General features: G+C 39.9%; 1 protein-coding gene across 5 annotated transcripts in view; it reads right to left on the bottom strand.

Annotated features, from left to right (window-relative positions):
* Positions 1–895: 895 nt before the first annotated feature.
* The window catches only part of CDK12 (cyclin dependent kinase 12), a 72,853-nt gene continuing 50,103 nt past the window's right edge, over positions 896–23,645 (bottom strand). For 3 of the 5 annotated variants that reach the window (XM_012451942.2, XM_021670544.2, XM_012451941.2), the window contains 7 exons: positions 22,888–22,989; positions 17,047–17,124; positions 15,543–15,659; positions 14,418–14,549; positions 10,501–10,712; positions 9,069–9,521; positions 896–4,839 (listed from right to left, as the gene is read on the bottom strand). In XM_012451942.2, coding sequence (XP_012307365.1) covers positions 4,127–4,839; positions 9,069–9,521; positions 10,501–10,712; positions 14,418–14,549; positions 15,543–15,659; positions 17,047–17,124; positions 22,888–22,989 — 1,807 coding nt within the window. In that variant the 3' untranslated portion in view covers positions 896–4,126. Of the gene's footprint in view, positions 4,840–7,688; positions 7,757–9,068; positions 9,522–10,500; positions 10,713–14,417; positions 14,550–15,542; positions 15,660–17,046; positions 17,125–22,887; positions 22,990–23,645 lie in introns of all 5 variants that reach the window. The other 2 variants (XM_064369200.1, XM_012451943.2) reach the window with 2 other exon arrangements.

Consider the following 23,645-nt stretch of genomic DNA (forward strand, 5'->3'; position numbering starts at 1 on the left):
TTAGCCCACAGGCAAGGGAACACCACTTAAGCTTTTGAGGATTCCTAAGCAGGTTAGCAACTCTCATCAGCACCAGTTTTTGAATTTAACTTCCTCCTAATTTCCCTTGCTCTGGTGTATCCCTTAACCTTCTTATACAACTTGCTTACCCCATTTACAACTTCCAGATACCTATCTCCCATCTTTCTTTCTCCTAGTGGACTTTATCTGCTCTCTACCTATTTGTCCTAACTAGCACAACTACAGCACATACAAGGGCAAATTTATCCTGTGTTCTAAGCCATAAAATAGAAGGGGAAGCTATTCTGTCTTCAGGTGGAGATGGGACAGATTTGGGGAACAATAGGGATTTTAACTTTTAAGCAACTTTTTGATTCACTTTCTGGATTGGCAACGCATCAGGAAATCTCAAGAGGTAGGTACACTAATCCCCAGGCTGACTGCACTGTAACAATGTGGGAACGGAGGTAGGGTGGGGTGGAGTGGTGGAGAGCCTGGTTTAAGACTATCCTTTGGGTCTAAACAGCCTCTTACCAACTTCCCTTGATGACAGTTGAGCTCAAACCCACTTACCTCTCCTGTCAGGAGGAGTCAGGGTACACGAAGCTCAACTCTTTTGATGGTTTGGTACCATTATTTGTATAACTTTTCTATTAAAAAAAATCACATTTTATGGTTTTTCCCACTCATTTTTTATTCTCTAGCTCCTAGTCTAGTGTTTAGAGGCACCTCTTCAAATCCTAATAACTTTTTGTGGGGAGGGGGAGTATATGAGTCTATAATGATTCTAGACAGAGAACCCTTAAGATAAAATGGAGGAAAAATGTATTTTATACATAATTAGATATGCTTAGAGGGTAGAGATTAAGAAGTAAATGCAATGGAGCAAAAGTGGTATCGTAACAGGAAATATTTAATTTTCCAATCTCCACTTTCCATTTTTATAAACTGAAAGAAAAAAATTTAATATATTACAAAATATCTGTACATAGACAAGATACACCCAATGGGGGTCAAAAACAAGAGAGAGAAAGGAATACAGTGTCAGAACCTAAATCAGGGAGAATGAGGTGGCAACTGACACTTTTCTGATGCAGCATTCTCTCTCAAAACCTGCTGGTAACCATTTTAGCACGGTAACTATATATGCATATTATATACACACACACACATACAAGTGGTTGGGTGATGTCTATGGCATAAATTAACAGAAGTTCTACTTGCAAATTTGTGCTAACTGCCCTGCTTTAAAAGTATAGATTTGATGTTGCTTTCAAATACTTATTGTTCCTATGGACAGCTGAAGAAAAAAACTAAGGAAACTGGGTCAAGTATACTTGTTTTCAAAACCACAAAAATGATCACGGTCGAACCAGTTTTGCCTCCCACTCATGAACAGAATTAGATTTCTCATCTGTTCAAAATAATGTATTTAATAGACTTAATATCTCTCATTGTACAATAATCAAAACAAAAACAAAACCACTTCTGAATGGAATTAATTGGGTTTGTAATTTTCAAATAGTCAAGCTGAAATTCTGCCAAACTTTTACTTCCATCATGTTTATAGATAACATAACTGAAAAATTAACAAATACCTTTTCTTCCTCCATACAGATTTCAGGATATTTAAATAAGTTTTTTTCCTCTGCTTTTAGAAATAGTCAAAATTACCAAACTTTTTTTTTTAATTTTAAAAGTTAAGACTCCCAAAATGGGGGTGGGGTGAGATGAGATCATACATACCCATACACTCACACATACACTCACCCCCTTCCCTAGTAGGGATGAGGGAATGGAGGCTTAAGTATATTATTTAGGATATTTGGCATAATTAAAAATAAGAGGTGGGAGGGGGAGGAAAAAACATTATTGATGACTGCTGATAACCAAAATACAATGAAAATATATAGAGAATTTTATTTATATTTGATGGGAAACCAACTTTTTTTCACTGAATAGATACTTCTAATAGTATCCCAGGCTCAAGTTCTTTAATAAAAAACAGGGAGTGGGGCCCAATAATTCAAATTCAAATATTCTAAAATACAAAGGCCCATGTCTGAGGACTAAGAAGTCAACAGACAGGAGGTTCAGATGAACTTTAATGCAATTTATCAACAGCATGTCAGTAAGCCTAGTAAATCTAACTGGACGCATTGGTATAAAAAGCCATCAATGCCAAAATGGCTAGAAGGTTCTCTTTCTGATAAGTGTTTGGCCCTGGAGGCAAGGCCAGATAAAAAAACCAGAGAATAATAAAGAAATACACACACCGTTATCTACCTATTTCATTAACAGTCTTCAAGTAAGTATCTGAAGAGGGTTCTTCTTTCATTTCTTTAAAGTTCTGTTTTTTAAGTAATGCACCTTTCTAAGTAGATTTTATTTTTAAAAATAAGAACTTGGCATTGAAACATGAAACTTATCCTCCAAGATGCTGAAGCATGTTTGCTTTTTCTTTGTAAAAAGGGGCTAACCTGTTTCCTAAAGGTCTAAGTCTGTGCAGATAAATTATATGACATGTATCTGTTTTTAAAACACTCTATATGCTGGTACTCACACAGAAATAGAAACCAGAATGAGAAGCCTCCCAAATTATCCCACCCTGACAGCCTTTTCCTTTTTCATTTCCTGTTTATGATAAGGCAAAGTTCTTGCCAGGAAGCACAATTTAACCCCTTTTACCAAAACCAAATCCAAATATCTTTGGAGGAAAAATCCCTAAAAGAACTGGCAGGATACACATGCTGGGACATGAATATGTCAATACTGTTCTTCCTCACAGTATGCTGTTTTAAAATTATTTTTTTAAAGAAGGTCAGGTATTGATATATCTTCAGAAAAATACCCACCCTAAACTAGGTTACATTTCCATGTATCTTCAGGATTTGTTTTTCTCTTTGACAATATGATAATGCTCCGTTTGAAAGGTGTTTTTTTTTTTGACATAAAAATATATGTGTAGACAATATGCTAAATGCTGTTATTAGCCCTCTAGGTATGGAGGCATCATCTCTAACCACAGCTCAGCAGCAATGTCCAAGCTGTCCACATTTACAAATCAACTTCCCCATCAGAACATGGTTTAAAAAACAAAACATTTTAGAATTGAAGAGTTACAGAGAACAATGTAGGAGTCTGAATTTCCTTTCCTTTATTTCAAAAAAAATAAAGAATTATCCCAGGTTCTTGGGCATCTCAACTATTAATTTTTTCCAAACAAATGCCTCAAAGAGAGAGAAAGAGAGAGCAAGAGTGGGTGAGCAAAAGAGAAAAAGAGAAAGAGAGAAAGAGAGAGAAAGAGGGAGGGAGAGGCAGAGAGAGCAAGAGGGGGGAGGGAGAGGGAGAACACGTGCACACATGGGCAGAAAGGGAAAGAGACTGGGTAAAGTCTACCTACTTCCCCGAGAATTCCACTTTCTATAACCTGCTTTATGTGCAGGGAGAAGGGCCTATCTTTTGTAAAAGTGGAGTAAACTTTAAGGATGAGTAATTTATTTGGAAAAAAGGTATGTTCAAGATGCTCAATGGGCAAAAAGTGTTCACTTAAAAGCAAAATGTGAGATGGTGGAGAGGAAGGAAACATTTATTTAAATCAGCCAGGCCACTGTTTCCCTTATAGCAAAAGCCTAAGAGCAGCTCAAATTTTGTGAACACTATTCTCTTTAAAGGAAAAAAAATCAAAACACCTAAATTAAAATTCAAAAGAAAGAAACCACACAGAACCCCCAACCCCAAAACTTTAAAAACCAAAGAGCCTCTCCTGAGCCATCTCAAAACTGAAACTGTTCTTTCTCTCTTCTGATCAATAAGTGCAGGCAATCAAGTAATAAAACATTTACTTTTCAATGTAATCATCCTCTCCATATTCTCCACTTGTATCTACTAAGGTAGAGTTGAAGTAAATGTTCTGGCTATAGCCCATCCAGGGGGACTGGTGCCAACATCATTATTTCGTAAGTCGCCTGCTAGTAGCAAGTGAGCAAGGAATACAACGGACAGCTTTGCAGTAGCCAAATGCAGATGATTACCTCGCTCTGGCAAATGATTTCATTAAAGATTCAGAGAACTGGATGGAAGGATGGAAAGGGAAGGAATCTTTCAGGACACTGAAGTCTCTGGGTTAGTAAGGAACTCCTCTCCCTCTTCCCCCTCTTGGTGGGACTCTTGTAGGCCCCCGATAGAGTTTTCCATAAGCAGAAGATTGAGTTGGGCCCCCCCAGTGAAGGCCTGCTCCTGAGCTGCTGGCCCCAGTGGTTCCTGGCCCCAGCTCCCCATAGTTTTGCAATTTGGTCTCTGCATGTACCACAGAATTGCTGCTTCCCTCAGCCTTCAGGAATGGTTGCCCGACCACCGGGTGTAATGCTAAGGGGACCCTGGCAAAACGGAGGTCCTGGTCCCCTGGAAACTGCACTGACCCTGTGCCCTGGTAACTGCTGGACTCCCCAAGGTGGCTCACAGAGCCTGAGAAGGTCCTGTTCTTCACCAGGGTCTGGACCAAGGATTCTGTCAAGGCTGGACCAGAGTTTCGTTCATCAGTGTCAATGGCACTAAACCCTGTTTCAGGCCCATCAGTGTTTCCATAAGTCCTGTTTGGATGGGGTTGGGTGGAGAATTCCATTGGTCTCAAGGCCTGGTGCTCATGTGGCAGGTGGCCAGGAGGCTCTGCTTCAGGCTGGGATAAAAGTTGCAGCAAGGCGGCTGTCACGGCTGGGTTCAGCTCCTGGGGGGCGCTGGAAAGATCGCCTTCAACCAGAGGGGGTGGAGGTGGCGGCGGTGGAGGTCCGGGGGGCTCAGGGGGCCTCTTCTCTGGTGGAAGAATGTGAGGAGGACATGCTGTGGAAGGGTTACTTCTTTTAAACACCATCTTAAAAAGCACATGTGATTATAAACACAAACACACACACTTCGCAACATAAACAAATATCAGTGTAAGTAACCAGATATATAAAGAATAAAATCTTGGGATCAGGAAATTGCAATTATAAATAAATCAAGTGACTAAAAGTAAAACAGTTGCTTTCTGGATCTAACAGCTAGTGTAAAAATATCATAGGTTTCAAATGATTATCCTGATTTTTGTCTGAGAAATTTCCTCCATTTCCTTCCTTTAAAGAACTGTTCTAATATGCAGGCTGCTGGCAGCCTCCCTGCCCCTTTTTGCTGTTAGATGGAAACATTAAAACAAAGCAGAAGGAAGGAAGATGAGAGGGAACAATATACATGCTGGTGGTCACATTTCTAGGATATAATCTTGGTGTACGACAGAGACCTTGTGTGGACTTGCTAGCACATTTTACAGAATGTTTCATGACACAGATTAACCTGAAATAAAACTTAATATATAGGAGAGATAAAGTAAAAACTTTTCATTACTATCATGTATAAAAATATACTTGCTTCTCCAAACTTTAGTCACCTCTCCCCAAAATGATATTCTGAAAGGATTTTAATTACCATATTGTCATTCAGCTTCCTATGTTACAGTAATTTTAAAGATTAAAGTAATTTCCATCATAACTTTCTATTTTGTTTTCCTACCTCCCGCATTTTTTCCATGCTATGAAAAAAAAAAAATCACCATAGCAGTGTCATGCAGAATGAACTGCTGATAAACATCTGTTTATCTTGGAGATAGTGACCAGAACTGAGTAATTAAAAAGGTATTGAATTCACACTATACTCTTTTGTCTTTCTTGAACCACTTCCCCAGACTTTCTTTCTTCCACTGCTGCCTAAATGTGCTTAAGCATAATAAACATTGTCTGATAATGAACTCCTGCCAAGTCAGGAGAGGAGAGATATAAAATGGTATGAGTTTGAGGACATACAAAACCACGGAGACAGAAGTATAGTCAGAACAATGCCTTTGGAAAATTGAGAGTCATCCTGCTGAAGAAAAAAATTTAATGTTTTGGGATATCTTCCAAATGACCAATTTTTCTTTTCCCTATGGAAGCTTATTAAAAAAAAAAATATATATATATATATATGTCATTCTTCCATTATTTAAGCTGTGATATAAAGTCATTACTCAAAACAAGCCAAAAAGTTTTTAGTTATAATTAGATATTTTTGTAGCATATTTATCTTAATTATATTTTGCAAAGACAATCAGTAAATAAGTTTGTATTCCCTTAGCATGCAGATGAAAGCACTCTGAACACACTACAAAATTGTAAGGTTGTACAGTATAAAAGATGAGGTGAGGTGCTACAAGTAACATCCAAGTAGGGTGACCAACAGTCCCAGTTTGTCTGAGACTGAGAGGGTTTTCCAGGTTGTCAACATTCAGCTTTAAAACTGGGACAGATCAGGAATGAATTGGTGACCCTATGTATAGTACGCACCCAAGTTTTTTTTGACTGATTGCCTGGTTGACAGGGTAGCAGGCAAAAATGAATTTACGGACATAAAATTAGCCATGGAAAATTTTGAACATGGAGAGTAGACATGCTGAAAAAGGAGGGCTAACAGGACTAGAAGTAGTGATAGATTTCAGAGCCTTTTGCTTTCAACACTCTCTATATAAGGACATCATTGTACCAGTTATTTTTAATAGTATTTCTGGACTACACACAAAATGTAACACAAGGTTTTTTAATATCGAGGTCAAATAACTTAAAAATGTATAACTGTAAAAGTGAGATAATCTAAACTTACATTCTTCCAGCTATGCCATTTTTTATTCAAACTCTGCCTTTTATGTAAATAGCCTAATTATGTTTTAAAAGAACTAACTCTTGAGCTCAAATTCCTTCACATGTATAAAATAAAACTTTGATTCCAAAGTAGCAAAGGCTAGGCATGGTGGCTCATGCCTGTAATCCCAGCACTTTGGGAGAATGAGGTGGGCAGAGACCAGCCTGGCCAACATGGTGAAACCCTGTCTCTACTAAAAATATAAAAAAATCAGGCGGTGGCACACGCCTGTAATCCCAGCTACTTGGGAGGCTGAGGCAGGAGAATCACTTGAACCCGAGAGGTAGAGGTTATAGTGAACCGAGATCATGCCATTGCATTCCAGCCTGGGTGACAGAGTGAGACTCCATCTCAAAAAAAAAAAAGCTATTAAAGTAAGGCTAATAAAACTTCTTAAATGAATTTAAAAAAATATGAATTATAAATCATATTGTTATGATTTAAAGTATCAATGCTGTCACTCCTTAAAAGTACACGACTTTTGGCCAGGCGTGGTGGCTCATGTCTATAATCCCAGCAGTTTGGGCGGCCAAGGCAGGTGGATCACCTGAGGTCAGGAGTTCAAAACTAGCCTGGCCAATGTGGCGAAACCCTGTCTCTACTAAGAATACAAAAATTAGCCAGGTGTGGTGGTGAATGCCTATAATCCCAGCTACTTTGGAGACTGAGGCAGAATTGCTTGAACCCAGGAGGCAGAGGTTGCAGTGAGTCAAGATCACGCCATTGCACTCCAGCCTGGGCGACAGAGCAAGACTCTGTCTCAAATAAAAAAAAAAAAGTACAGACTTTTAGGATTGACAACAATAAGGATGTATTACTGAAATGTAAAAATAAATTTAAAATTTCAGACTGGGCGTGGTGGTTCATGCCTGTAATCCCAGCACTTTCGGAGGCCAAGGCAGATGGATCACCTGAGGTCAGAAATTCCAGACCAGCCTGGCTAACATGGTGAAACCCTGTCTCTACTAAAAATACCAAATTACCTGGGTGTGGAGGTGCGTACCTGCAATCCCAGCTACTAAGGAGGCTGAGGCAGGAGAATCGATTGAACCTAGGAGGCAGAGGTTGCAGTGAGTCAAGATCACACCATTGCACTCCATGCTCTCCAACCTGGCCAAGAGTGAGACTTTGTCTCAAAAAAACAAAAAAACAAAAATCCACATACATACTTCATTTTACTCATTAGATTTCGACTGTCACCCTTCCCAATAAGTACAGAATAGCAAAACAGGAGCCAAATTGATAGGCTATCACCTTCTCTGGCTTATAAAGTCTGCCCTCTGGTGGAAGTGCTAATTAACAGCGAAATGGCCAAATAGAGACAGCAGGAGAGAAACAAGTGAGCCACTGCAGAGGCACCAGCTGAATAATCCAGGGGGTGACTGCAATAGTTAGTTATGGCATTTTTACACTTTCCTCTGAAAAGTAAATCCAACAACTTCTGGCCATAGGCCAGGCCTTAAAGCATATACTTTCTGCACCATTTCATAAGAAATGAGAACGTAGGACCCTAAAGTTGAAGATTAGTATACCTCTTCAGCCCTTGAGCCTCTTCTTATTCCCCAATTCATGGGGTCTTCATGGACAGTGAGAATTTCCAAGGACTTAAAAACACTTTTAGAGATTTCACAAATAGACTGTGAATCAGAATTAAAGAATTTAAATTGCTTTTCCCTCTAATAAATTGCATGGTATGGTCATGTGAGACTAAAGTATAACTTATCACCATTTTTCTTTTATTTTTTTTCCTTTATAATATACTCACTTCCTGATCTGGGGTCCATTCAATTGCTTCTATCAGAAACAGATTTAAATGAATTGTTCTTATACATTATTATTTTCAGGAAAAGAAATGTATAGTGTTAATTACCTACTTAGAAAAATTCCCAATTATTCATCAGGAAATTAACAATGATATTTTATTAGAGTTTTCTTGATTGTATCTTCCAGGAAACACTGGTATTCAGCATCCACTCCACTAGAAGTCAAGAAGTATAGGCTGATAATGGATTGTTTGGAAGTCAGATTTCCAAGTGCTAGGACTAGTTTGCCACCACACACAGTGGTTCAAGATACATCACTAGCTATAGTTGTGGTTTCCTTGGTTAGAACACAGGGACTTTACTTACCTATCTCCTGGGAAGTAGAAAAACAATCAGTATAGGAAAAGTGCTTTGGGAAGCTTTTAAACTTAAAAGAAGCCAAGCAAGAAATACATCACTTGGTGCTATGTTCTCCTGTAGACTAGGTTACAGAATAACTGAAACCAAGGCCACTGATGTGGGGAAAAAAAAAAAATTAAGAAATTTTTAAGAGGATCAACAGCACCTGAGCTCAATGAGATTCATGACCGGTCTGTTTACCTGCTGCCTCCTCCTGTGGCATTGTGGGAGTTCTTCGGGGCCCCTGTGGCCCACTGTTCTTGTCACTGTTGTTTTCCTCCAGGCTGCCTGCTGGCTCTTGGGTTTTCACCAGCTGACTCAAAAGAACTGCCAAAATATTCTGCATGTCGGCTGGTGTGCTTGAAGCTTCAGGGGTCGTCTGTTCTGCTGAAGGCAGGACCACTGGGACAGAGGGTGCTTCCTTCAAAGACTCCTCTGGGGCCATGGGCTCTGAGTCCTGCTGTTGGGAAGTAGCTTCCGTCAGGGCACTGATGGATTGGTTCAGGGCTTCCAGCTGCTGCTGCATCTCTGGATTGGAATGGATGTTAAGCAGCTGTGCCATTTGGGGGATGCTCAGGTCGGTTTGGCTCTGCAGCAGGTTTAATAACACTGCCAATTCACTTTGATTCAGCTGTTGTGTGATGTCACCAAGGCCTGTGGAAAGATAGGGAAGCCAATATAAGAGGATGAGACAGGCCAAGGGCCCTTTGCCTTCTTCAATTGGCAACAGCAACTTATAATATCCAAAAAATGAAGTTTCATTTTAAATGTCTCATTTTTCATACCTCAAAATGTCATGATACAGTTTGTTATTCTTTATGCTTTCATTTTAAAAATACAGGCAATGGTAACTAAAACATCTCTGCATTGTGCATAAAAGTGACTTCATTTTACCTGTATTCTTCAAGGTCAGTGATTTTTAACCCTTACTGTACATCAGAATTACCAGAAGAGATTTTACAATCTCTCCTATTCAGATGCCTCAGGACCCATCCCTAGAGATATGGCAATTGTATGGGCCTATCTATATTTAAAGCTTCCTGGATGATTCTAATGTACAGCCAGTGTTGAGAACCATTGCTCTAAGTGAAGAGGGAAGGGAGAGTGAACCAGAAAAAGAGAATCTTTTGTTCTGAAAAACTGGTCGTAACACAGGAGAACTACTTTGTTATAATAGTTCAATATGAAATAGTTTTAGATATATTTAGATCAAAATAACAGTCTATAAAACTAACAATATTTAGCAACTGCAATTTAAAATGATTAGATTCTATGAAGTTTTTATCAAATCTAACATAAGCAAGACTCCAAATTATGTGTGTTAGAAAGTCATGAGTATACTAACCTTAAATTAAATTTGGCTTACCTAATTCACTGATTTATGCCACAAATCTAATTGAGATACAGTGTTCCATACATATTTCAGGAAAGGAAAATGATCTATTGTAGAATTTCTGGAACATATGTACAAAACTTGGCTTATCTCCTTTTCCCCATAATGAGGACATTAAGCTCTTTCCTAATAGTTCACTGGACAAAGCTAAAAAACAGACACACAGACTTCTTGCACTTGACCTTCCAGATCTGCCAAATATGCTTAGTAATAGCACAAAGGCCCCATTCCAGCACTGACCTATTGCATCCCCAGCCCCAGGCTCCACCTTGCCAGGAGCAGGCTGAGGTGGTGCTGGACTGCTATTCTTCACAGGCTCGGCACTTGTCCCTGAGGTAGTTTCTTTTCGAGACGTTTTGGATGGAGGTGGCTCCTCCACAACAACACCGCTTTGTCGCTGACGTCGCCGTTTCTTACTCCATAACTCGTGGCAATCCTGCCAGTGGGGGAGGCTGGAAAAAGACAAAGCAAAGGGGAAATATGTATGGGAATGCAACAGTGAATGAAGGGAGGAGCAAAGAATTAAAATAGGAAGGCAAAGACTGTGGGAAATGTCAAGAATAAGAAAAACAAAAATAACCAGAAAAGTTAGTAAGTAGGTAACAACAGTGTAAAAGAAATCATGGCAGATGGTAATCTGAGGAAATAAAAGTACAAAAGTCCAAGAAATTTATACAGTGAGAAAGGAGAATATTGCTAATACTAGGTACAGATCAGCTATATAAATTCCCATATAAACACTATCTTTCCTTGGCAAAACAAGAATATGGAACTGTATTGGTCAAGTTTCAGTAGGGAATAAAGAGGAGGACAGAGATAGCTGGCTTGTTAATGTCCACAGAAGATCTGGAAAGGCAGTGATTTAAATCCTGGAACCATATATCATGATCCAAACATCTCTGTGCAAAATCAACTTATGTGTAATTTGGTTTGTGAGGACGAAAGACGAGTTCTTTCCCCTTTCTGCCCACTGAATTTCAATGACTGGATATCAATTCCCTCATCTGTGGAGGTCAGAACTACATATAACTTACTATATTTTTCCAGACTTTCCCATACAAACAGACCAAGTAGGTCAAATCTTACTATAAACATCTCTCTATAATAGGAGTTCCCAAATTTCAGTAAAACTCCTATGTATTTCAAGTCATATTCAGTGTATCAAAATTCCACTGAAATAAATAAATTTGGCCTAGCGCGGTGGCTCACACCTGTAATCCCAGCACTTTGGGAGGCAGAGGCGGGCGGATCATGAGGTCAGGAGTTCGAGACAAGCCTGGCCAACATGGTGAAACTCCATCTCTACTAAAAATACAAAAGTTAGCCAGGCATGGTTGTGTGTGCCTGTAATCCTAGATACTAGGGAGGCTGAGGCAGGAGGGTTGCTTGAACCAGGGTGGTGGAGGTTGCAGTGAGTTGAGATGTTGCCACTGCACTCTAGCCTGAGCAACACAGCAAGACTCCGTCTCAAAATTAAATAAAAAATAAATGAATTTAGACATTTCTTTGGAGCAATCAGATTTACAGTTACTACTTACTCATGAACTAAAATCCTATCCGTTTTTAAGACAGGCAGTCTTTCTTAAGGTAAGAAAATGCCCCCCAAATTTGACATCAAAACTATAATACTGTCAGTGATAAATTCAAAGATAAAAGCCTTTTTTTTTTTGTTTTTGAGATGGGGTCTTGCTCTGTCACTCAGGCTGGAGTGCAGTGGTGTCTTCTTGGTTCACTGCAACTTCCGCCTCCTGGGTTCAAGCACTTCTCCTGCCTTAGTCTCCCCAAGTAGCTGGGACTACAGATAGGTGCCACCACTTCTGGCTAATTTTTGTATTTTTAGTAGAGACGAGGTTTCACCATGTTGGCCAAGCTGGTCTCGAACTCATGATCTCAGGTGATCCGTCTGCGTCAGCCTCCCAAAGTGCTGGGATTACAAGCGTGAGCCATCGTGCCAGGCCAGATAAAAGACTTTTTATGTGCTAGAATGTGGGATGTGAACCTCTGAAGCTCCAATACAATACAGGGGCATTCATAAGATTCTAATGAAAGGGAGACACATTGAAAGATCATATTTCTTTTATTCATTTATTTTATTTATTTATTTTTTGAGATGGAGTCTCACTCTATCACCCAGGCAGGAGTGCACTGGCACAATCTCAGCCCTCTGCAACCTCCACCTTCCAGGTTCAAGCGATTCTCCTTCGTCAGCCTCCTGAAAAGCCAGGACTACAAGTACGCACCACCACACCCATTTAATTTTTTGAATTTTTAGTAGAGACAGGGTTTCACCATGTTGACCAGGCTGGTCTCGAACTCCTGACCTCAGGTGATTCACCTGCCTCACCCTCCAAAAGTGCTGGGATTACAGGCGGGAGTCATCACACCTGGCCAAAAGATCATTATTTCTTACATCAAAATTCAATAACCTAGCAGATGTAGTGGCTCATACCTGTAATCCCAGCATTTGGGAGCCGAGGCAGGCTAATCACCTGAGGTCAGGAGTTTGAGAAAAGCCTGGCCATCATGGTGAAACCTCGTCTCTACTAAAAATACAAAAATTAGCCAGGTGTGGTGGTGGGCGCCTGTAATCCAGCTACTCAGGTGGCTGAGGCATGATAATCGCTTGAACCTGGGAGGTGGAGGTTGCAGTGAGCTGAGATCGCACCACTGCACTCCAGCCTGGGTGACAGAGTGAGAGATCCTGTCTCAGAATTTAAAAAAAAAAAAATTTAATAACCTGGCAGTGATGCAAACCATCTAAAACTGAAACTGTCTCTGTAAGTGTGATATGCATGGTCATCACAGTATGACATGCATGATTCCACAAGAAGGAATGGTTAAGAGCAAAAAGGAGGCCAAGCACAGTGTCTCCTGTCTGTAATCCCATGACTTTGGAAGGCTGAAGCAGGAGGATTATTTGAGTCCAGTGGTTTGAGATAGCCTGGGCAACATAGTGAGACCCCATTTCTACAATTAGTGGAAAAAAAAAAAAAAAAAAGGCCAGGCACGGTGGCTCACACCTGTAATCCCAGCACTTTGAGAGGCTGAGGTGGACGGAAGTTCAAGACCAGCCTGACCAACATGGTGAAACCCCCATCTCTACTAAAAACACAAAAAAATTAGCCGAGAATGGCGATGGGTACCTGTAATCCTAGCTACTTGGAAGGCTGAGGCAGGAGAATTGCTTAAACCCAGGAGGCAGAGGAGACAGAGCAAGACTCCAACTCAAAACAACAGTAACAACAAAAAACACTGAGCATGATGGCTCACACCTGTAATCCCAGCACTTTGGGAGGCCAAGGCAGGTGAATCACCTGAGGTCAGGAGTTTGAGACCAACCAGGTCAGCATGGTAAAACCTCGCCTCTTCTAAAAATACAAAAATTAGCTGGGCATGGTAGTGGGTGCCTGTAGTCCCAGCTAGTTGGGAGGCTGAGGCAGAAGAATCACTTGAACCCTGCAGAGGTTGCAGTGAGCCAAGATTGTGCCACTGCACTCCAGCCTGGCAACAAAGTGAGACTCCACCTCCAAAAAAAAAACAAAACCCACAAAAGGCCGGGCACAGTGGCTCACGCCTATAATCCTAGCACTTTGGGAGGCCGAGGCAGGCGGATCAGGAGGTCAGAGGTTCAAGACCAGCCTGACCAACATGGTGAAACCCCATCTCTACTAAAAATACAAAACTTAGCCGGGCGTGGTGGCAGGTGCCTATAATCCCAGCTATTCGGGAAGCTGAGGCAGGAGAATGGCTTGAACCCAGGAGGCGGAGGTTGTGGTGAGCCGAGATCACGCCATTGTACTCCAGCCTAGGCAAAAAGAGCGAAACGCCGTCTCAAAAAAAAAAAAACAAACACAAAAACCCACACACAAAAAAAGGAACACTTTCAAAGAGGCCCTAAGGAACAATATTCTGGGATGGAGATCCAGGAACAAAAGAAGATAGTTTGAGTCAAATTAGAACAAGTATGATAGCTAAATCTATTACTTATACAAAGAAAAAACAACAACAACAAAGAAAAAACAAAATAAACCTCAACCACAATACAAGGACACCTCTTCATTTGGGACTTATTGGGCATTTGTGGTTCTTTTATGAGTTTCTCATCTTCTAAGGCCCAGAGGAAAGTTTAGGGTCACAATATGGCTACTAGCACTTACTCTGGAGGAGCCATTTTGCTGAGCTCAACATCTTTAAGGAAGTCGCTCTGTAGGGTCTGTTCAGCTGTGCACCGCTTACTAGGATCTAGTGTCAGCATGTGGTCCAATAAATCAAGTGCTGCAGAAGGAATGCTATGGAAAAGAACACAGAAAGGACAAGTTCATTAATGACCGTACAGTTCTCAAATCTGTAACTTTGTGTCAAAGGGTCTCACAACTGTAATTCCACCACTTTGGGAGGCCAAGGTAGGAGGACTGCTTGAAGCCAGAAGTTTGAGAGCAGTCTGGGCAATATAGTGATACCTCATCTCTACAATTTTTTAAAAAATTATCTGGGTGTAATGGTGTGCACCTTGTAGTCTTGGCTACTTGGGAGGCTGATATTGGAAGATCACTTGAGCCTAGGAATTCGAGGCTTCACTGAGCCCTGACTGCACAACTGCATTCCAGCCTGGGCAACAGAGGAAGACACCATCTCTTAAAAAAAAAGATGGGCATGGTGGCTTATGCCTATAGTTCCACCTAGCACTTTGGCAGGCTGAAGTGAGTGGATCATTTGAGGCCAGGAATTCTGTACCAGCCTGGCCAACACAGTGAAATCCATCTCTACTAAAAATACAAAAAATTATCCAGGGGTGGTGACACATGCCTGTAATCCTACCTGCTCAGAAGGCTGAGAATTGCTGAGAATTGCTCCTAGCTATTCAGAAGCCTAAGGTGGGAGGACTGCTTGAGCCCAGCAGGTCAAGGCTGCAGTGAGCCCTAAGCATACCACTGCACTCCAGCCTGGACAACAGAGCAAGACCCTGTCTCAATTTTAAAAACAAAACAAAACAAAAAAAACCCATGAAGCCAACAGTTCCATTCTATTTTTCTCATGGGAATACCAAGAAGACTATGAGAAAATTTATATATTATTAAAAATAAAATGGTTTTCTATTGTCTAAATAAGACAAAATTACAAAAGGCTATGATAAAACTCATATACTATTCAAAACCAACATGTTTTTCTACACTGTGTTGCCATAATAAATTGGGACAACATTAACTCCCCAGACCAGGAAAAAGTCAAGTCCCAACACCAGCCAGACACAGAAATGAGATGTACATTTTTGCCAAACTCACAAAGAAAATTCTTCTCGTAGACGCCTTCTATATTGCTTCTTCGGTTTCATGGTGTTGAAGTAGGGTAGCTTGATAACATCAGGCCACACAGCTGGACAAGGGCTACCACAGAGTCGGCTGAAAACAAAGCAAAAAGCAAGAACAACAGAGTGAGTGAGTCAGCATCATGAATTCTGGAAGTTTTAGAAGCAGAAATTATTACCTCCTGAGGTCTGGGGAATCTTTGCTTATTACATTAGAGGGCATGCATAAAGGAAAGTATGACATCACTGCTTTAAGGACAGAGAGGAACAGAACAACAGAAAGAACTGGTTATAACAGAGCGAAAAAGAAATACTGGGATAATAATCCTAAATGATCTACATTATTTGGATTGTGAAATGTTTTAATCCTCTCATACAGGTTTTCATTACCAGTTTTGTTCTGTTTGATTAACACTAATTACAAAGGGCTAAGTTGGTCCTATAGTATCCCTATAGGGTAAATTGTGAGATGAGAAGAGAGTATAGCCTGAACATTTTGATAGATAATTGATAGTTTACCAAATAATAAAAAAATGAGTTATGTATCACCTTTAAAAAATGTCTACATTAGGCTAGTGTGGTGGCTCATGCATATAATCCCAGCACTTTGGGAGGTCAAGGCAGGAGGATTGTTTGAGCCCAGGAGTTCAAGCCGAGGAGTTTGAGCCCAGGCAACATCATGAGACCCTGTCTCTACAAAACAAATGAACAAAAAAAATAGCTGAGTGTGGTGGCAAATGCCTATAGTCCCAGCTATTCAGGAGGATAAGATGGGGAGGATCGCTTGAGTGCAGGAGTTTGAGGCTGCAGTGAGCTATGATCATGCCACTGCACTCCAGTCTAGGTGACAGAGTAAGACCCTGTGTCTAAAAAAAAAGAAAAGGAAAAAAAAAAAGTCTATATTAGACTACTATATTCTTCCCTTTAATTTTATTGGGGAAAAAAAAAACCCCCACCCAAATTCCAGCCCAATCCCGGGCCTTCCCCAAATTTTCTATTATAGGTTGCATTTTATAATTATTTACATGCTATATGCCTTACTAAACTCTAAATTCTTTGAAGGCAGGAAACTATTTATCTCAGAATCCCAAAGTTTAATGTTAAAAGTAATCTGTTGTAAAAATAAAAAACAAAACAAAAAAGTAATCTGTTGTACAAAAGGCTCAATAAATGTTTGCTGAATAAATTTAATCTAATCTGAGCTATGAATGGAAGAGCCATCCTGAAATGGCATGCTTTTATATGAAAAGCTAATAAAAATTATGCAAGGTAAGACAAGGTAAGACCTAAAAATGAGGTGAAATACAATTTCTTATATGTATCACCCATGATAAAATATATGGTAAACCTGACTGAGTAAAAAGAAATTTACTCGGACATAAGAAACATAAACTCAATCAGAATGACTGGAAAGTGATAGAAACTGAAGGATGAGATTACCTATCACACCTGGACACTCCTAAACACATGCACAGCTGTACCTGATCAGTTCTAGCTGAGCCAGTTCCAGATTGGCTTGAAAAATAGGCTTCTTTGTGAATAGTTCCCCAAGAATGCATCTAGAAAAGGTAAAATTGAGAGGTCAGAAACTCTTAGAGCCTATACAAAGAGCCTCAAAAATCTTTTATATTATTAATGTATTGGGTTGCAACCAATATAACTAGCCCCAAACTTCAGTGTCTGAGTTTCCTAAGAGAAAATATTTATTGCAGTGTAACAGACAGTATAAGGATTTAAATTTGCCAGCATATCAAACTTTTGCCACCTATTAAGGACACTCTATGAGCAGAGAAAGGGAGTCAAGAGTCCTCCCGACCTCAGGTAATCGCCCAGCCTCGGCCTCCCAAAGTGCTGGGATTATAGGTGTGAGCCACCGCACTTGGCTATTTTTATTTTTTAGAGACGAGGTCTTACCATCTTGCCCAGGGTGGTCTCGAACTCCTGAGCTCAAGTGATGCTCCCACCTCAGTCTCCCAAAGTGTTGGGATTACAGGCGTGAGCCACCATATCCAGCCCAGTTGGACTTTTAAATAGGTTATATTAAAACAACTTTGCCAGTGGATGTGGTGGCTCATGCCTGTAATCCCAGCACTTTGAGAGGCCAAGGCAGGTGGATCACCTGATGTCAGGAGTTCAAGAACAGCCTGGCCATCACGGTGAAACCTCGTCTCTACTGAAAAAACAAAAATTAGCTGGGCGTGGTGGTGGGTGCCTGTAATCCTAGCTACTCAGGAGGCTGAGGCAAGAGAAATGCTTGAATGTGGGAGGCAGAGGTTGCAGTGAGCTGAGATGGTGCCATTGCACTCCAGCCTGGGCGATAAGAGTGAAAGTCCATCACTAATTGGACATGTTTACATGGTGACGAAGTATTTCCCCACAAATTTGTTATTAATTAAAAAAGAATTAGTAGTAACTAGTGGGAAGGGAATACTTTAACCAAAACTAACATCATCAATGTGAGGCAAACAGTCTATTTAAGTACAAATACAATAAATATCCTGATAAGAACATAATATTGGGTATGGAGTATTTATGGTAACTGGTTTGTATTCTTCAAAAATATGTCAGGGAAGATAAAGGCTAAGGAATTGTTCTAGATTAAAGAATATTAAAAAGGCCAGGCATGGTAGTTCATGCCTATAATCCCAGCACTTTGGGAGACCAGGTGGGCCGATCATTTGAGGTTAGGAGTTTGAAACCAGCCTGGCCAACATGGTAAAACCCCGTCTCTACTAAAGATACAAAAATAGTCAGGTGTGGTGGCATACACCTGTAGTCCCAGTTATGTGGGAGGCTGAGGCAGAAGAATCACTTGAACACAGGATGCAGAGGCTGCAGTGAACCGAGATCCTGCCACTGCACTCCAGCCTGGGCAAAAGAGCCGGGCTCAGTGACTCACCGCCTGTAATCCCAGCACTTTGGGAGGCCGAGGCAGGTGGATCACCTGAGGTCAGTGGTTTGAGACCAGGTTGGCCAACATGGTGAAACCCCATCTGTACTAAAAATACAAAAAATGAGCGAGGCATGGTGGCAGATGCCTGTAATCTCAGCTACTTGGGAGGCTTAAACCCAGGAGGCGGAGGTTTCAGTGAGCCAAGATCGCTCCATTGTACTCCAGCCTGAGCAAGAAAAGCAAAATTCCGTCTCAAAGAAAAGAAAAAAATGACAACTTGGAGACTGATTTGAGTAATAATCAAATCCCAGTCTCCCGCAAAAAAATAAATAAAAAGAATGACATCTAAATGTCATACATGATTCTGAACTGGATCCTGTATCAGATATAGTATTATTTTGGGGACGTTATTAAGATACTGATAAAACTGGAATATATTTGGAATGTAGACTGAAGTGATGCATTAAATAAAAATAGTGTATATCAATGTCACAGTTCCTGAATTTGATAACTGTACTGTGGTTGTGTAAGAGGATATCTTTGTTCTTAGGGACTATAAATTAAATATTGAGGGAAAGCAGCATGATATATGCAAAAACTTTCAAATAGTTCCAGAAAAATATGTGGTGTGTACATATATAAACACAAACATTTTATTCTATGTATGTGTTATATGATGTGCAAATGTGGCAAGATGTTAAAAATTCGTGAATCTAATCTTTTATGCTGATTAAAAGAGTGGGAGGAGTATATACTATATAATTTCATTTGCATAAAATTCTAGAAATGGATATTAATCTATAGTGCAGAATGCAGAACAATGGTTTGCCTGGGAATGGGAGGGTGTGGGTAGAAGAAAGGGATTACAAAAGGCCACATGGAAACTGTGGAGGGTGATCATTATCTTGGCTGTGTTGATGGTTTTACTGGTGGATATACTGTGTCAAAACATATCAAAATATATGCAGTTTATTGTATACTTCAATAAAAAAAAGTTTAAATATTGAATGAATTTGATAAGGCTACACTGTACTCATTTTCTGTACTATAATAGCTTTCTGTACTCTTATAACTTTTCCATACATTGAAATTATTTCAAAATAAATTAAAATAAAGGCCAAGCATGGTAGCTCATGCCTGTAATCCTAGCACTTTGGAAGGCTTAGGCAGGCGGATCACTTGAAGCCAGCCAGCCTGGCAACACAGCAAGACCACATCTCCTTAAAAAAAAAAAAAAAAAAAAGAAAGAAAGAAAGAAAACAAAAGATTACATGAATATTCTATACTTTCTGTTACAGGCCTGAAATTTTTTACTTTTTTAAAGTGGGGAAAGAAAAAAATAGTCAATGAATCTGTCTGACCTATGTTTTGAAGTGAGACAAATACAAAACCAAATTTATAGGTTTACTTTGAAATTCTTTAGTGTGACTTAATTTGAGAAAGCAAAACAAACCTAGTATTTTTTTTTTAAGACAGATTCTCCCTCTGTCGCCCAGGCCGGAGGGCAGTGGCGCAGTCTTGGTTCACTGCAACCTCTCTCTCCGGGTTTAAGCAATTCTCTGCCTTAGTCTCTCAAGTAGCTGGGATTACAGGCATGTGCCACCAGGCCCAGCTAATTTTGTGTATTTTCAGTAGAGACCGGGTTTCACCATCTTGGCTAAGTTGGTCTTGAACTCCTGCCTCAGCCTCCCAAAGTGCTGGGATTACAGGTGTGAGCCACTGCACCCAGCCCAAACCTAGCTTTTTAAGTAGCACTCTCCCGTTAGAATTTAGACTTTTAAACAAATTATGTTAAAACAACTTTAAAGACCTCTTACTTCCAACATTTTCTCAAACCCTATTCAGAGATGGAAAAGTAAAATTTAGGCCAGGCCCGTGGCTGACACCTGTAATCCTAGCACTTGGGGATGCCAAGGTGGGAGGATTGCTTGAGTCCAGGAGTTTGAGATGAGACTGGGCAACATAGTGAGATCCCAACTCTATAAAAAGAAAAAAATCTACAATTTAATTCTGTTTCCAACATTAACTGCCACATCAAGTTCTAAGTGCAGTGTTGTCGTCACAGCAGGTAAAATGAGAGACATTTAAAAAAGAAAAAAAAAAGCCACTAGGTTTTCAGACTCCAGGCATAATTTGCTGTACTAGTCTCTCTAGTTTCTCCTCTTGATTCTAATTTGCACACTGAACTGTCATACCAATTCTCTATAAAAAATCCCATAAAAATATCTTCAGAGAGACTACCATGGATCACCAAAGTAGCAAATTCATACCAAAAGTCAAACAAAATCTTAATTCAATGAGTCACTGGGCTTTGAACAACGTTTAACTTTCTGCAGTTTTAATTTCAAATTGTGTTTTTTTGTTTTCTTTTCTTTTGGTTTACAGTCCTTTGGTGGGGAAGACATCTTTGTTATGTAATCAACACTTCCCTACTGCACTGAGGTGGCAGGCTGCACAGACCGAAATAATAGTACCGAACAGAGCTATGAACTTTCCCCATGCATCTTAATGGGGCGTTAACTTTAGAGCCTGGTTGTGACAATTTAAATGCTAATACTGTTAAAGCAAATAGTCCAGAACAAAAACACACCCAGCTTGAGTCAGTAAAATTTAACTAAAGCTTTATTTCATTTGGGTAGGCTACCACAGAAATTATGCTCTTTCTTCTTTCTCCATCATTCTGTTGAATTTTAAAACAAAACCCCTGTAGTGCTCCTCTTAAAGACTGACATTAATAGAGGAAGGAAAAGAATGGAAAGAAGTGATTTGCTCCACTAGGAAGTATATATTCAGAATCCTAAAGTATGGAGGTCAAGGACAGTGTGTGAGTGGGCATAAATCACACTATGTAAGACAGAATTAATAAACATGGCCCATTTAAAACATCCATGCCCCAACACACAGACTGTAGTTTCCAAATATCATTTTCCACTAAAAGGAACTAAGACTCCTTAAAGAAATGTTTGATTCCAGGTCTGGGGCAGGAAATGAATAGGACAAGGTTGGAACCAAAAACAAGGTGCTTTCTACTATAACACTACTACGGTGTGTCAAAGAACTCAAAATAGAAGCCAAATAAGCTCCCACTGGCCAAAGACTGAACAGTTTGAACAAGAGTAAGGATAATAACCACAATGGATTAAAATACATCAAATACGTTTAAATCCACTAGTTCATAATGAAACCCAAAAAAAAAAAAAAAGCATTTTTCATTGGTCATCTTTGAAGGATACTAGGAACTACTTCATTATTTTGAAAACTGTTAAATAAAATGAAAGAATTAACCTTTATCCTACCTTTTCTATATTATTTATACCTGGGTTCAGCCAAATAGATGAGAAATTATTTTTATGTACGTATTCCAATAAGAAATGATATAATTAGAATATGACCATCACAAAACCATCACAAATGAATTAACAGATATGGACAATGGCCAAATAACTGATAACATCTCAAAAAAGGACAATTACATATTATGTAAAGTGGTGTGTATATAAATCTGCTCATTTAAACTGTCCTCATAAGGCCATAAAAGCAAGCTGACTAGTTTGTACTGGATTATTTTGTTTTGTTGTTTTAAAATTCTCCACAGACAACATATCCATTTATTGCCTGTACTCTGGGCAGAAGCTCCCACTGCTCCCTACCTCCCAACGTTGATGTACCACTAATTATATAACTTTTGTAAGAAGAACTCAAAACCAAGTGTTAAGTAGTTTCTGGGTCTACTACCCTGACCCTGGGTGGGTGGTTAGGAATCAACATTTAATCCACCTACAATTTTCAAAAAGTAAAAAAGACAAGCTGGGTATGGCAACAAGTGCCTTTCGTCACAGCTATTGAGGAGGCTGAGGCAGGAGGATGGCTTAAGCCCAGGAGTTCAAGGATATAGTATGCTATGATCATGCCTACGAACAGCCACTGGACTCCAGAATGGGCAACATAGAAAGACTCTGTCTCAAACAACAAAAATATAAACAATCATGCTAAAAAAAAAAAAAAAAAATACCATGAGGATGCAATCTGCGAAATCCAGACCATAAGTGGCTGGATAGGACAAGTGAACTAGTTTCTTCTAAGGAAATGATAAGAAACCAAAATAAATCAAAATTAGGTAACATAGACGGTGAAAGTAAAATTAAAAGACTTGATGTCATCAACTGCAATCTATGAACTTTACCTGGATTTCTTATTTGGTTCCCAATGCAAACAAAGTTTAAACAAAAAAAAGAAGAAATCTGTTTTTTGAAAAAAGTGTCTCTGACATTAAGAAATATTCAACAGATTTCCCAGAAATCTGGCCAAAAGTTTATCCCCATACTTCTGAACTTAAGAAGAGCTGCAAAAAGCCAATGTACAGAGAAAACAAAGTACAAGTCAACAATATGTAATTCACAGACAAAAGAAAAAGTTAACAGAACCTTACCCACAGCTCCAAACATCTATGGCTGGTGTATAACGTTCCTCTCCTAGCAGTAGTTCTGGAGGCCGGTACCACAAAGTGATGACTTTGTTTGTGTAAGGGCGACTGAAATATAAAAAACAACCATGACATAAACTTACAATGGCTTCTGATGAAAAATATTCATGGCCAAGCACGGTGGCTCATGCCTGTAATCCCAGCACTTTGGGAGGCCGAGGCAGGCAGATCACGAGGTCAGGAGATCAAGACCATCCTGGCCAACATGGTGAAACCCCATTTCTACTAAAATACAAAAATTAGCCAGGTGTGGTGGCAATAGTCCCAGCTGCTTGGGAGGCTGAGGCAGGAGAATGGCTTGAACCTGGGAGGCGAGATTGCAGTAAGCCAAGATCGCACCACTGCACTCCAGCCTGGCAACAGAGTGAGACTCCATCTTAAAAAAAAACAAAAAAGGAAAGAAAGAAAAGAAGAATATTCATATAACGAAATGCAAATAGAAATAGCTGCCAATTGGGCCAGGTGCAGTGGCTCACACCTGTAATCCCACCACTTTGGAAGGCCGACGCAAGTGGATCACCGGGTCAGGAGACTGAGATCATCCTGGCCAACATGGTGCAACCCGTCTCTACTAAAATACAAAAAATTAGCCGGGTGTGGTGGCACGTGCCTGTAGTCCCAGCTACTTGGGAGGCTGAGGCAGGGGAATAGCTTGAACCCTGGGAGGCAGAGATTGCAGTAAACTGAGATCGCACCACTACATT

The sequence above is a fragment of the Aotus nancymaae genome, unplaced genomic scaffold, assembly GCF_030222135.1.
Source record: "Aotus nancymaae isolate 86718 unplaced genomic scaffold, 86718_ANA_hifiasm-v0.15.2.pri h1tg000089l, whole genome shotgun sequence".
Taxonomy (NCBI): Eukaryota; Metazoa; Chordata; class Mammalia; order Primates; family Aotidae; genus Aotus; species Aotus nancymaae.